The sequence below is a fragment of the Scleropages formosus genome, chromosome 3 (genome assembly GCF_900964775.1).
Source record: "Scleropages formosus chromosome 3, fSclFor1.1, whole genome shotgun sequence".
Classification (NCBI taxonomy): Eukaryota; Metazoa; Chordata; class Actinopteri; order Osteoglossiformes; family Osteoglossidae; genus Scleropages; species Scleropages formosus.
Window position 1 is genome coordinate 25498536 of NC_041808.1, and position 15326 is coordinate 25513861.

Consider the following 15326-nt stretch of genomic DNA (forward strand, 5'->3'; position numbering starts at 1 on the left):
TACATTGTTAACACTGATTATAGATACATTATGAGATCCAATGTGTCCATAATAGGAAAAATGGACAGATTCATCAAAATGTTACTTCTCATGGAACTCTCATATGTATATAGAACACTGTAAGGTTATTTTTAAGCAATTTTAAAGTAAGTATTATGTCTATATAATGTAATTTACACATAATTTCTAAAACAGTATTATAGAAATCAATTTTCTTTCAGTTACTTAAAAACAATCAGAATAAGATAAGAATTACCATGGATAACAATTCCTAGCAGAATGACTAGGAAGTGCTCATTTGGAATAATAGCAACAAACTTGAATAACTTTAAATATAACATGACTTCAGTAAAAAAAAAAAAAAAAAAAAAAAAAAACATAACACATAACAGCATCCAATATGTAATAAGATGAGTTTATATGTAGAATTTGTTTCTATACTCTATTATTAAAATTCTGTGGTCTGTGCAGCAGGTGCAGCATTTCTACCTTTGACTTGTGGACTGAGTGCCTGAATGATTATGTTACTCAAAGGTCATCAAGCCTTTCAGTACAGTACGTATAAAAGTTCCTTAGCATTTTTAATTTGCCTTTACATTAGCAAGTAAAATGGAAGTGACATTGTTTTAAAGAACTGAAACTTATTACAAATAAGTTTAAAACAATCTGATCAGTAAATCTGTCCTCTGTTATACAATTATATCAAATGCTCAAGTGTATAAAAGCAACAGCATGTTCACTTGAATGCCATATGATAATAATAATACTGTTTAGCTAAGTTTCACATCAGTATAATACGTTGTTTTATTATAAACAGATGTACATTGTAATACAAACAAATTGGGTCCTGAATTACAGTCCCTGTGGAGAATCATGATAGCATGTCAATTAAACAGAAACGCCCAAAAGGTGAAAAAAACTCTTTTCAATCATATTCAGCTGACCACGTGAATTTGTTCATTTTGAACTGAAAACAGCTGCAGTGCTATTGTAATTCACATCTGCAAAATCCATGTAATACCCCCCCACCCCCCATGCAGCATGTTTTACTGCACTTACCTGAAACTTTTCTCCAAAGCCACTTACACCATTAAGGTACATACAGTTATTTGTCTGTTTATACAATTGGGCAGTTTTAATGTAGAAATTTAGGGTAAGTACTTTGCTCAAGGGTATTAAAGCTAAAGATAGGATTCAAACCTGCACCATTTGGGTCAAAAGGCAGCAGGTCCTACCACGACACTACCAGCTGTCCGACATGTCTATCAATTTTTCTGTTATTTGTTTTAGTATCAATAAAGGCATTGCTGTAGTTTAGTATTTACAAATCAGTATTTAAAACAGGCTAATAGCTTTTGACATTGTGAAAAGAGAGACAAAGCAATATTTCTGTGCAAAGCACAATGACTTTAGCAAGTACCAGTAGTATAGCGAGGAGATAAGCTTTGGATGGTATGGATTTAGAAGATACATGCAGACCACATGAACATTTACCTCTCCTGAGGTGTAAGTTTCAGAAAAACAGACAAGTTTGTTTTCTGACTGAAATCACAGTTGCCTGCAGGACTGAGAACCTGTCGGATAGCTGAGCATGCACACACAACACAGATGTAGACCTGAAAGGGGTCTGGTAATAGATCCTAGAGAAACCCCATGATTCCAGCTTTAAAGTCACCCTTTCCTTCAAAGTTTCTTCAAATGGGCCCTAGTTTGACCCCACGCTTGCTTGAAAACAATGAGGCAGGCAGCTGCTTTGGGATCCCGCCTCTCTGGCTTTGTGTTAAAGTCTCCTCAGACCATGGTCATCAGTGCACGGGCCTGTCCTCAGGCTGATGTCATCAATGGCGATCTCTCCACTCCGTCCCCGTCCACGGTCACCCTTCAACATCACCTTAAACAACATGGAACAGAAAAACAAGGGTGTTCATTTTCACCTTCTATCTATCTATCTATCTATCTATCTATCTATCTATCTATCTATCTATCTATCTAATTTAACACTTTTCCTGCTGATCATTGAAAGCTGCAATTACAATCCTTTTCGCAAAGTTTATGAATGTAACTTACTTTGCAGGACACAATGAGCAAATGTCAAATTCAGAACACTGAAGCTGAAATTACATAAACATTCAAAAATCTGGAATCAGCAAGGAATTTTCATGTTTTTGATATAATTGATACTCTTATTTACAAATATAACATTGAATTGACCAGAAATGATAGTCAGTCCATTGACAATGTCAAAACATTATTTTTATTTCATCTAACTGTTCTCTGCATCAAATTTTACATTCTTCAAAGATTTCTCCATTTTGCCAGCCAGTTCATAAAAGACAGTACTCTGGTTTCCTGTTTCTTCACCAAATAGGTTTTGCATAGCTTATAAGTATCCTTCAGATTGTTTACTGGTGTATGATGAAATTTCACCAATCAATAGCTGAGTGCAGGGAATGACATGATGCAGTAAAATAGATTGGTAACCTTTCTAGTTCATTATCTGTTGCACTCTGTGCAAGGATCCCACCTTACCAGCACCATAGCAGCCCCACACCATTATACTTCCTCCACCAAGCTTAACAGAAGGCGTCAAGCACTCCTCCAGATTCCTTTCCTTTTCTCTACCTCTTGCATATGTTCTCCTTCTTGATCCAAGCACTGCAAACTTAGACCCATCCATCCATCCATCCATCCATCCATAAAACTCTTTTCCAGCTATCCACCATCCAGTGTTTGTGTTCTTTAGCCATTTTGCATTTTATTTGCCAGTTTCGGGTGTGGCTTTTTCTTTGAAAATCTGCCTCTAAGGCCAGAACCTCTGAGTCGTCCTTCCACTGTTACACATAACACTAGGATTTGGCATGTACTTTTTAAGGAAGCGGCTAACTCAGGCGTCTGCTTCTCAAACTACAGACTCTGATATATTTATCCTCTTGCATAGTAATAGCCATTTGGGACATTAATAATGAAGTCGTGGCTATATTTTTATATCAATGTAATGGTACCTTGATAAAAAAGTATCAATACTTTCAAAACCATAAATGTTTCTGAGTGATTTCAAATTTTTTAATGCTGATGTACCTCACTCCTTCTCTGGCTTTTATCTGTTAAAACTTATACTATTTATATATATTATTAAGTTGGATCTTTTAAGGCAGCAATTTAAGATCAGTACATTTACTATTGAATAAATCCTACAGACATCTAAAGTAACAACTGACACACATTTCAGCATATAGTATATTTAAATGTTATAAAAATCACACACACCTGATCCAGTAATAAATTTTATAATGTCCAATGGAAATCATGGAGACCAAAATGGCTATTTCCTTCTTATTATTTAGTGCCATTTTTTGATTCACTTTGTAAGCTGAGTATTTTCTCAAAACCGACTTAGAGCTACTCACTTGTTTGCTGTATCATGCATTTCAAAAGCAGTGTCCTGATATCTAAACCTTCAGTTAAGTTCATGACCTTAAAAACTATGATCCCTCTTCCCAAAATTAAATTCCTAAGATTACGCCCTCAACCCTCACATCCCTGTCCTCCTCCCCTCTTTGTCAGGTGGCGTACTCACGCTCTCTAGGCCGGATGCCCACAGTGTGATTTGGGTGCTCCTCCAGCCTTTGCCCCCAGTCCTGCCCCACACTGCTGGGCTGTTCTGCTTCCCCTTCCCCACAAACACCTGCAGCATTCCAACATGATGGCCCTCCAGTTTGTGCCGGAAGGACAGGCAGATGTTTCCAGAGTTCCAGGGTTTTGTCAGGGGGAGGACCAGGCATGCCCCCCGCCCCCTTTTCTTGCCCACCACCTCAGGGATTGTCAGGTACTTCCCACCTTCACACAAAGGCATGACAATCAGCATCACTTCAAAAATTTGTATACATGTCTTATACATTTATATTTATTTATACAACACTTTTCTCCAAAACGACTTACAACGTTAAGCTATCTACACTGTACTCATTTATACAGCAGGGCAATTTTTTCTGTATCAATTCAAGGTAAGTACGTTGTTCCATGGGACTACAGTGGGATTTAAATCTGGGTCTTGAGTATGTACAGCACTGGATGTGATCTTTTAATAAATTAATTAATATTGGTTAGATTATATTTTTCTGTAGCAAAATGTGTTTTACATTAAATAGCAGAGTAATTGGTTCCATAGTGTTTTTGACACTGAATAATTGCTAACGATATATGTAAACATTTATTTTACATCTCTATGTTAGTAATTATGCAAGTAAAAGCCAGGAAGAAACAATGCAATATAAAATTAAACTTTTTGTTGTTGTTGTTGTTGTTGTTAATATGCCTTAATAAACAAAATTTTACAAGCAATTGATCATCCGTTTCTTTACCTTCTCTTTTCTCTGGTCTCCTGTTTTAATTTTTTTAATCAGTAATTACAGTACAATACACCAAAAGATCTAAGGATAGGTTGAAGGTGCTGGTGGAAGAACAGATGAAGGTTTTGACCTTGTCTTCACCCATATCTTGTACAAACACAGCTTAGCCTCTATCTCTGACTGACAAAAGCCTATAAGCTGCAGAAAACTGTCACTAAATCTCTGCTGAGCCAGCCTGCTTATATGTCGTGTGACCTTTACAACAATAAAGCTTTACAAAGCCATGTAGCTTTATCCTATTCTCGGCAGGCTGGACTGTTTGCTGGTCCTTGATCATGTTAGTGAAAGCAGTAAAATTAGGCCTGTGCTTTACTTCTTTAAAGAATCAAGCTCATTTTAAATCAGTGAAACGATCCATTTCCACTTAAATTTCACACTTTGCATAATTTATGGCAACTATCCTTGTCATCTTACAATGTTATAAAGAAAACCTTTCATAATTTCACATCAACCATTTGTCCAATGCAGGGCTTGTGGTAGGTGGTCCAATTCAAGTTTGTGGTGGTCCAGAGTCTATCTTAGAGGCATAAGGTGTGAGAAGGGACCACCCTGGCTGGAAATCCAGTGCAATCATACAAAGTCTGGGCAATTTAGGTGCACCAATCCATGTCTTTGGACTGTGGGAGGAAACCAGAGTATCCAAAGGAAACCCACCTGAGCACAGAAGAACATGCAATCTACACATAGATTGAGTCAGATTAGAACCCATAGCAGAGGAGCTATGACTCACCAGAACTACCCACTGCTCCACCATGCTGTCCCTAGAGATAAACCCCTGTAGCTTAATACAAAGAAAAAAAATACATGATATATCAGCAAAATTTATGGACAGTTTTCCACAGCTTATAGGCTTCCGTCAAAGTTGTTGACATCTATCCAATAACACTAACCATTTCATCCATTAGTGCTGCCAGATTTTGCACTACTCATAACTACAATTCATAAATGCCTTGTCAAACAACTAACCATTTTAGGGCCATACCTGAGGGATCTGTGATTGTTTCCCAGTGTAAATCTCCTTCTCTGTCTCTGATCCAACCACACAGGCCATTATCAAAGGCACAGCTTAGGAAACCTGCATCTACAAGAGAAAACCCGAAAGGCCATTAATGTTGGTTGATTGAAAATGAACTCTTTCCTACATATTGAGGCACCATAATGACTGCAGTTAAGTAAAGTCCTATACTGATTTAAAATTAAAAAAAAAAAAAAAAACAATCAGTCTTTAAAACCAAACCCTAACTCTGTAAAGCTGTTTTCTTGCATTAAGTTTCAAGAGCTATGGAATGTATTCTGTTATGTTGCTCACTTCACAAGCCTATCCAGGCCCATCTATATCCATAACTGAACTCATGAAGAACTGTGTCTGACTGCTGCACACCTAGACTGAAGCCGATGAAAAAAATACTCAGGAATGAGACGTTTCATCTGCACCGGGCACTCAAGCCTTTTTTTGTCCAGGAGCTGCAGTCATTATTGTGAACTGGTTTACATAAAATTTAAAAATCAGTCAGTGAAGTATTGACTCTGAATCTTATACTTGTCAAAAGAAAGCTTTGTTTTGCTGCAGTTCATTTATGCGTAATGTATACTTTTACATTGGTCTACTTTTATGGACATGTTGGACTTACATTTGCATTTATTCATTTAGCAGATGCTTTTCTTCAAAGCAATTTACAATAACTACAAGCTTACCCATTTAAACAGCTGGGTAATTTTTACTGGAGCATTTAGGATTATGATACTAGTGTCCAACAGCCAGAGGTGGGGATCAAACCCAAAACCTTTGGGCCCAAAAGGCAGCATCTCCTGCTTTAAGGGTTAGCCTCCATATAAGTGGGACCACTAAGCGGGCAAAGGTTACAGGGCTTCATCAAGTGTTTGGATACTGTCTTACTGTCATTCTTTTGAAAACTGTTTTCTGGAAAGCATTCCAAATTTTCTAGACACTGCTAGGAGAAGGAACTGCCATGCTTAGAATTGATAAATTCCCCTTTTCAGTTACTGGTGTACTTTTTGTGCGCAGCCTGACATGTGGGCACAAGGAACCCACCAAGAGCAATAAACAAATAATCTGTACGTCAGCCAGACATAAACGAACACAGACACAAATTCTAAAGTAAATTATGCAGAAGATGACAGAGTCTGGGGCTTTTTGAATACTGCAGAAATTATTGATGCCGTGCTGTCTTGTGGGGAAGTCATGAAATGACTTTGACAGCACAGGACTGCTGTAACCTGGGCTCTACTGGAAAATTTTCAGCAGGATAAACAGAAGCTGACATGAAATAATGAGCCTAAATATCAACTCAGAAGTGTATAATTGTTTTGGGAGATGGAATTTAGACCGGAGAGTTCATAGGACAAATAACACCCCTTACAAGTGGGGAAGATAAGCCATCTGATGTCCATCGCTTCTGATACATACCTCATGTGGCCGTGAGTTTAGCAGGTGCTGGATTTAGCTAGCCATCTTCAGCTTTTGGGCCATAAATTTTACACTGAATGTGACATTTAGTCATTTTGTAAAGCATCAAAGTGCTGCAGTTTCATTCTGCTCTTTTAGGCCAGGATAACTGCTTAGTCATAAGTCTTATTATTTCCTTTGGCTTCATTTTCAAATGCTTCAACTTTTCAAATGAATTTTTGCCCCAATTAGACACAGCAGGCAGGGAATTGACAATGTTTCTGAGCATTACTAAAGGTCTCCTTCAATTTGCCTAGGGCACCTGTTCAGCTCCTGCTTCTTCAGAACTTAGCATCTGCGCAAATGCTTTGCAGTCCCACCTGGATAACTGACTTAAGAATGAATATAAATATGGACCTTTCAAAAGAGTGACAAGGGTTTACCTGAATCGTCTCGCAGCTCCTCTGCAGTGTTGCCCAGCTCGATGTCAAAATCAAAGACGTTGTTATGGCCGTGATTGCGGGGAACTGGAAAAAAAAAAACATTCCATCAGTAACCCAATATTTTTTCTACTGTGCTGAAAGGAGCAAATTATAAGTTATGAAAACTTTTCAATGCGCTGCCATTTCTAAGATATTATAAGATATTCTAAGATGCATATTAAACTGAATTTGGTTTAACATGCCATTTCCTATATTTTATTAAACTGGATATTTTTGGATATTCCTCTGTCAGATTTTCAATACCCTTTCTGTAGTAAAAATATGGCCTATTTACTAATTTAAATCACTCTTTAAAAACTGACATAAATCCATACAAGTAGAGAGTAAAAACAAAACAAGGAACATCTCGGGGAGGTTTACTTTTACCCATAAATCAAAGACATTAAAACTATAAACCTTAAGTCAGGGAAATAAAAAAAGTAATAACAATAATAATAGCAACAATACATTAATAATTTTGGAGTAACACTTTGGACAGACACTAGCTGAAACAGAGGCAGAAGAAGAAGAAGAAGAAGAAGAAGAAGAAGAAGAAGAAGAAATCAAGTACACAGCAAATGTAGTTCATGTATTAGCCAAATACTTGTGTTAATATAAAAATGTACATACACAGAAACAAAATAAAAAAAGGCTATATTTAGTTTAATAATTAGAAATGTTTTTATGGAGAGAAGGTGTTTTCACTGCAAGTGTAAACTAACTGCACTTAAGTATTATGTGTCTGCATCTAAGTTTCTTTTCCTGTTAATGTAATGCACACGTTGTATTTTCTATGAGATGTACATTGCTCTGGAGAAAAGCGTCCGTTAAATGAATACATGTAAATCTAAATGTATGCGTTTAACAAAAGAAATGTACAATCATCTCTATTTTGCATATCTATAGATCTCTTTAATGACTCCGTTTTATTCTGTCTCACAGAACCCACAAAGCACAAACAGTACTTGACAGTCTCCTTGAAAACTAGCTGAGTAAGTGGACCCAAGTGACTCATTCCCTTCCTGGGGATGAATTCGGTAATCCTCACATCTACCTTTTCGCCTTTACTGATACTTTCAATATTGTTAATTTAGACTCTCTCTCTAAATCAGCTCAGCAGAGTCCAGCAGCGCATGTGAACCTGAAAATCAATATGGATCTTTGAAATACTTTCCAGCAATGACAATTCACAGCCATTCTGAACTCTACCTACTGCAAAGGACATGCATTCATACCGAACACAAATTTAGTATAAGAATGGTGGTTGTCAAGGGTACTACAGCATTAGGTGGGATTTGAATTGGGTTCTTTGAATGCAAGGTAGCAGCTGTAAGCACTATGTCACCTGTTGCCTACTTTTTGGTAAATAGCTCGTACTCCAGAGCCCCTCTTCCACATGGCCAAGCTGCACTGAAATGACGTTGCAGGACATATGAGCCTTTCAGTGTAAGTGCATACAGCAACGAAAAGTCCAGTGCACCAGTTGGAATTTTCTCCTTTTGTGTTGGCAAAGCACGTCTTTGTTTAATATTCAAGGAAAACTCAATTTCTGTTATTGTGCTCAGAACCGAACAGCTGGAGAGAGCTGAGAAACAGAAAGGGTCGGGGGGGAAAAAAACTGTAGCAGCAAATTCAAGGCTAAGGTTGTTCATTACTGCAGTGAGTGCCTTTGTTTCCGCTTTCACGGCTGGCGAATTCAACTATGCTCCTGCTATTAAGGCTGCAGAATTCTGCGCATCTTGAGATGTGAAGTCATCTGCTTGTTACAGTCAGGACTCTTCTAAAGCAGCGTGGTGGCCTTGAAGACAGCAGCCCATGTTCTCCTCTAAACTTAAAAACAAATTACTTCAAACCACACAGACGTCAAACACCAAACAGGCTTCAAGCAAGAAGTTCATTAATTATTCCAGGCAAATTCTCCTCCAGGCAAAATCAAAAGCTAAAATTTTGAAACAACTTAAAAACAAGAATATGCGTAAACAAACAGTTTGAGACAAAGTGAAGGACAGGCTGCGGTATACCATAAACAATTTGCCAGATGTTTATAAAAGAAACTGGCACAATGGATCAGTAGGTAGTGCTGGTGCCTTGCAAAGCCTGAGTTGTGAGTTTGGACATGGGTTTGAACCTGACTCCCTTAATGTGGAGTTTGCTTGTACTTCCCGTGTTTATATGGGCTTTCTCCAGATGGTCATGATTCTACTCCCACTGCAAAGATGTGTCTCAGGTGAATCAGTGAGTCTAAGTTTCCTGTAGTGTCATGTTTTCAAGTGAATGAATGAGTTATACTCATTGAATATATGTTCCTTTGGAAGAAAGTGCCTGGTAAATGAATAAACGCAAATCACATTCAGTAGCTGCCATAACTAATAGAATTTTGGCTAATGTTTTTTGTAAAGAGCAGCATGGGTCAGTTCCCGCCAATTAGTGTGATAGTTTGACCCATGGCCTGCGCCATATGTCCAGCTAATCTAGTGTGAAGGTTGATACGGGCAACTACAACAAGCCAGGGTGCTGCAATGGGACACATTTTGGTGAGATGGGGCATGCCAGCAATGGGGGAAAATGAGTTCAAGGGATCTTTGCATTCAGCTAACTGAGGCTGTTAATTCCACACATGAAAACAAATACTTCTGTGACGGACTGTGAGGCTTCAAGTTTGGTGTTATGTTTTTTCAGAAGGTATCCACACATTAACTACTATCAGTCATGCTTGTAGCAGCCAGTGAAATATTCATGACCTGTTATCTTTTATGGCATGTGTTAAATCATTTTTTTTTTTTTTAAATCTCCAGTTTCCACATTTGTGTACAGCTGTAAAATAGTGTATGGTAATCTCAAAGCAGTCCTATTTGGCATATGCAAATGTGAATTCTCAACAAAGCATACAGTACAGGACTGAAAGGCTACTTTCCATATAGCTGTACTATACAGCTACTGCAGTACAGGGATACTAACAAAATGTTTTTCAACCCTGACGTATGTTTATAGAGCAGGGTAATTTTATTGCATCAACTTAGGGTAAGTATTTTGATCGAGAGTACTATAGCAGGAGGTGGGATTCAGACCTGGGTCTTTTGAGCGCAAGATGGCAGCCTTAACCAATATACCACTTGCTGCCTCTCTTTACATTATAAACATTTGTCTTTACATTTTTATTCTATCTTTATAATTTTTGTTAATACAGTTAGCAATAAATATGTGACTGGCACAAATGCTGTGATCAATTACATCAGGCCATCTGACAACAATTTACTTTATTCACTTTCTTGTGATACATACAGCTCCATCTGTCCCACAGGCCAATGATGTTGCCCATGGCTTGTAGTACTATATTTTGACAGGTTCTGAATTTTTCCATCACACTGAGATTCAGTGGTGCCCCATGTCACAGTTGCTTCTTCCCCTCCCCTGCTGTACTGTGAATCTTGATAATGTCTGTATTGAAGGGTGGCAGAGCATAACTGGCAAAATTCAACACAGCTAATGAAAAAATGTTACACTTCCATCTAGGCCCCACCCCCTCACCCTGCCAAACCACAGCCCCCCCATGTACACAGTAGCTCTGCACTGAATGTGCAATGAGTATCTCATTCCAAAACATTAAAAAATGATGAATGGGGGGTTGAATATCCTGCCGCTCCTATAATTAACTTCAGGGCTCTGTATGTTTTGGTGAGCTGTGATAGACGAACAAACACTCCAGCATGGTAATGATCTATAAAAGAGGCTGCAGGTCACATTTAAAGAACTTGGGTTCAAATCCCACCTCCTTCTCTATTACTCTTAATCAAGGTACTTACCTTAACTCAATAGAGTAAAAATTACCCAGCTGTCTAAGTGGGTAAGTTATAAGTACTTCACTATTATTAGTGACTTTGGAGAAAAACATTGGCAACATACATAAATTAAATATATATAAAGAGCAGTGTAACTGAAGGTAATAAATTAAATTAAATTTAACTTCTCCCAAAGTAATGTTCCAGAACAAGCAAATTTTATTGCCTTCCCCCACATAACATTTCTCTTCAAACCAAGGACTGATATTAATATTTCTAATCTGTATTTCAATTACATCTTACAGATGGTGGAAATACATTTGGAGGGAGCAGATTTTGGCCAGGGTCCTGCTCTCTGGTGGGTCTGGGCTTCAAGCCCTGCTTGGACTGCATTGTGACGGACTGGCGTCCCGTCCTGGGTGTGTCCCCTCCCCCTCCAGCCTTACACCCTGTGTTGCCAGGTTAGGCTCCAGCTTGCCTCAACACTACTCGGGACTAGCGGCTTCAGCCGATTTGCATGTGTGAGTTTCTGGCCACTAATGTGTTCAAGTCAAAAAAAAAAAAAAAACACATAAAGAGCTATACTGAAAATTGCCAGAATAGGGATGTTTGATTTATACATGAGAAAGTGGGGTTTTGCACTTACTATGCACATCGCCCCTCTGCTTCTGAGTGACCGACTTCTGAATCTTGTTGTCCCCGGTGCTGACTTCTGGCACAGATGTAGTGGGGTTGGGCAGCCAGTGGGTTGGAATAGGTGAAGCCTGTGTTGGGAAGGCTGGGCGCCGGGTTGGAATGGGTGGAGCCCGTGTTGGGGACGCTGGGCGCCGGGTTGGAATGGCTGGAGCCCATGTTGGGGAGGCTGGGTGCCGGGTTGGAATGGGTGGAGCCCGTGTTGGGAAGGCTGGGTGCCGGGTTTGAATGGGTGGAGCCCGTGTTGCGAAGGGCGGGTGGTGAGTGGAAATGGTTGGAGTCCATATGAGAGTTTGGGTGGGCCTCTTCGATGGTGTCATTGCCTTGGGAGTGCTGCTTCTGTTTGTTGGTCCAGGTGTGGTAACGGTCCCTCTGGAATTTGAGTCTGGAATCCAGTTACCATTACCTGTGTTGTTTGTGACATTCCCTGGCCTTGGGGGATCAATAATTACCTTTGGAATGGCTGCAAAGAAAACACACAAAATGAGTTTCCAAAAGAAAACTTTCTAGCAACAAATTCTAAAAAACACAATCATTTTATCTGCTTGCAACTGTTTTGTTTCTGAATACAATAAAGATGAAAGACATGGGAAAAAATTAACTACCCTCCCCAGCAAAACAAGAACGAAACTGCATTCTCCTGCTCATTATCTGTGTAAAGACAGTTCAGTTCAAAAAACTGCCTGGTAAAACGATGTCATTGTCACCACCACTCGCAGAGCTCAAACCAGAACTTCCGGTCCTTGTTACACAACCTCATCATCCCTTCAGCTTGAACACTGGCTGTCGGTGGCCCGCACCTTTCTTGTTGTTTGTCATCGTACTCGGAAATGTCAGTGTAAGAACGAGTTGCTGCTAGGCCAAGGTGATTAACGCGAGCGGTGGGTTTATTAGAGTGGTTTATTGATTTTTTTCAAGGAGCTCGGGAAGTGAGTGACACTTAGATTCGGTGCTGTAAGATGGGGCCCAACCCCCAACGGCCTTCAAACGCTGCGCAGACAGGTGAGACTCAAAAGCGGTTTATGTGTTCTAATATGCTCTATGTGGGCAGTTGCAAAAAGTGTGGCGGGGGAAAAAAATGCTGGCACGTTGTCCAAAAAAATCCTCTCGATGGAAAAAAAAGGTACACAGTGACAGGCAGAGCGACATGGAAAAAGGTAATGACAAAAAGCACTCGGCTGCTGGAATCAGATACAGGCCTGGAGGACAAAACAGCGGAACTAAAAGACTTCTCTTGGAATGGAATAAAAATAAAATCAGACACAAAAAGAAAGAAGTAGTTAAAAAATGGGCACTCCACTTTCATCCCTTTAAGCACTACAACCTGGAAAGGCTATTTTAAAAAAAGGATTTGACTAATATTGAATAATCAGTTGACAATTTATATTAAGAAAAGAAAAAAAAAACACATCCACTGCAGAGCAGTAAATGCTAAGTTATAAGGCATTGAAAAATATGGGCAGCACATGGTGTGGTGACAGTTACTATTAGTGTTGCATTATTACTAACGAAACAGTTTTAACAAAGTCTTAATTTAATCTGGGTCCTAATGTAGTCCTAATTTATTCTAATCTGACTCTTAATGGGCCATTGGTAGGTAGTGTAGTGGTTAGAGCTGCTGCTTCGGCCTGAAAAACATGGCTCCAGATCCCATCTCTTGCTGTAGCGCCCTGGAGCAAGGTACATACCCTAAAGTGACAGCATCTCAGTGTGTTGCTTTGGAGAAAAGTATCACCAAATCAACAAAATTTTTTTAAAGAATGAAATGAATTCCTGTAGAGGAAACATGTGCATTTCAATGCAAACGCAACCCCCACATCTATATCCTGCACACCCCCAGCGAGCGGGTGCACTCACTCTTGCAGCTGGAGCCTGGTGTGCCAAAGCCATTGGTGCACTTGCACTTGTAGGAGCCCGGTGTGTTATGGCAGGTGGCAAAGCCAGCGCACCGGTGCTGGCCTGAGGAGCACTCGTTCACATCTGAAAGAGCAGGAGAAAGTGAACGGGCCTGCCACGAAGCACCGCACAAAGCATGGCCTCTCTGGTCCACACAAGGCACCCATTGAAGGTACCCGGGCTGCTCGCCCGGAAGCCGCAGAGACAAGTCGGCTCTGTCTCCCTCGTGAGTTGAGCAACAAAAGACTCAAAGAGCTCTGAGCTGCCGGTGTCACAGCTTCCTCCTCTGAAAGCTTTATAGTGAAAAATACTCAAATCGGGGGTCCCTCCTAGCCAGGAAAATTATTTTGCCACATATTGTCTTCACATGTATAGAAAAGTTGTAAAAGATTTTTCTTTAAGTTTTAAATATCGATTTATCTATCTGTTTGTCTGAGTAAACCAACAATAAGGTTATGCAAACACATTTTAGAATCCTTAACCCATTGTTCTCCGAAGAATTTTTGAGCCATCTGTTATGACATTATAGAAAACTTTCAATATCATTAGGATCCGAAATTATTTCATCTCAAGCTTATGTCAATATTGTGACATTGATATTGGAGTAAAGTTGTTCTAGCTATTTTATTCCCCAAAATGAATAAATGCTGATTCAATTTGGATCTGAACATGTGGCTTTGGCTTTGGGTGAATGGCACCAGTTTGTTTTTATAAAGCCAGGTGTAACACCGATATGTATTGCTTCTGTCTGGAAGACAAAGAGTGAGTGTGACTATCAGCACACAACTACAACTTGGCTGATAAAGTCCAAAATTAGAATCCAAAGCTACCCACAAATTTAATTTTAGAACCAGGAAAAGTACAAACCTCAGAACTTAATATTCAGAGTTCCAAACTTACATTCCAAACAACTAATACATCTTCAGGGGAATTTATTCATTTTTAAAACATTCTTTGATCTCATATAATATCACTTAAGTTTGGTATCTTCATCCAAAACATTACTTCAGCAAACGCTAAAAGGATCTCCACGTGGAAACCTGAGGCAAGGCAGTTTGTGGATCTTTCCAGAAGGATTTGAATTACCATTCGCATTCCAGAACAGCGACTCATCACACAAGGCACGTTCAACACAGCAGCACTTTGCCATAACGTCCCACTTGGGGGGCCCAGTGGTGCCCGCCTGTTTTCCTTCTATCCAAACCCTTAATTAATGAGGCTCCACAATGCAACTGATTGAATTTTGACTGCTGACACGACAAATCTTGACAGTTCCAAATTGTTTCTGATAACCGCTATTAGGGCCATGTTTGCTGAGATGAAAAAAACAAGTAAAACATTTTAATCTTATCACAATGAAATTAGTTCATTTAATACTTTATTGATGTGTACTAAGATGAACTCAACCTGAAAAACAACTAATGGTTCTTTCACTGGAAACGATCTAAATAAAAAATGTTTTAAAAAAATAAATAACTGATGGCATTGAAGCCACTGTGTTTTTTAATGGAAAATTGAATGAATGAATGAATGAATGAATGAATGAATGAATGAATGAATGAACTTTTTCATCCCCAGAGAGAACATGCACTAGGCTATAGCAGAAATGAACATACAACAGACAGACAGAGACAGGAAGAAATAAGACAATGAAAGTTTC

General features: G+C 39.2%; 1 protein-coding gene across 2 annotated transcripts in view; it reads right to left on the reverse strand.

Annotated features, from left to right (window-relative positions):
- Window positions 1–1229: 1229 nt before the first annotated feature.
- Window positions 1230–15326, reverse strand: part of LOC108931731 (nephronectin-like) — a 40655-nt gene continuing 26558 nt past the window's right edge. Inside the window, exons 7-12 of one of the 2 annotated variants that reach the window (XM_018747714.2) lie at window positions 13628–13750; window positions 11724–12233; window positions 7260–7343; window positions 5392–5490; window positions 3578–3837; window positions 1230–1891 (exon numbers count right to left, since the gene is read on the reverse strand). In XM_018747714.2, coding sequence (XP_018603230.2) covers window positions 1781–1891; window positions 3578–3837; window positions 5392–5490; window positions 7260–7343; window positions 11724–12233; window positions 13628–13750 — 1187 coding nt within the window. In that variant the 3' untranslated portion in view covers window positions 1230–1780. The remainder of the gene's footprint in view (window positions 1892–3577; window positions 3838–5391; window positions 5491–7259; window positions 7344–11723; window positions 12234–13627; window positions 13751–15326) is intronic. The other variant, XM_018747715.2, reaches the window with a different exon arrangement.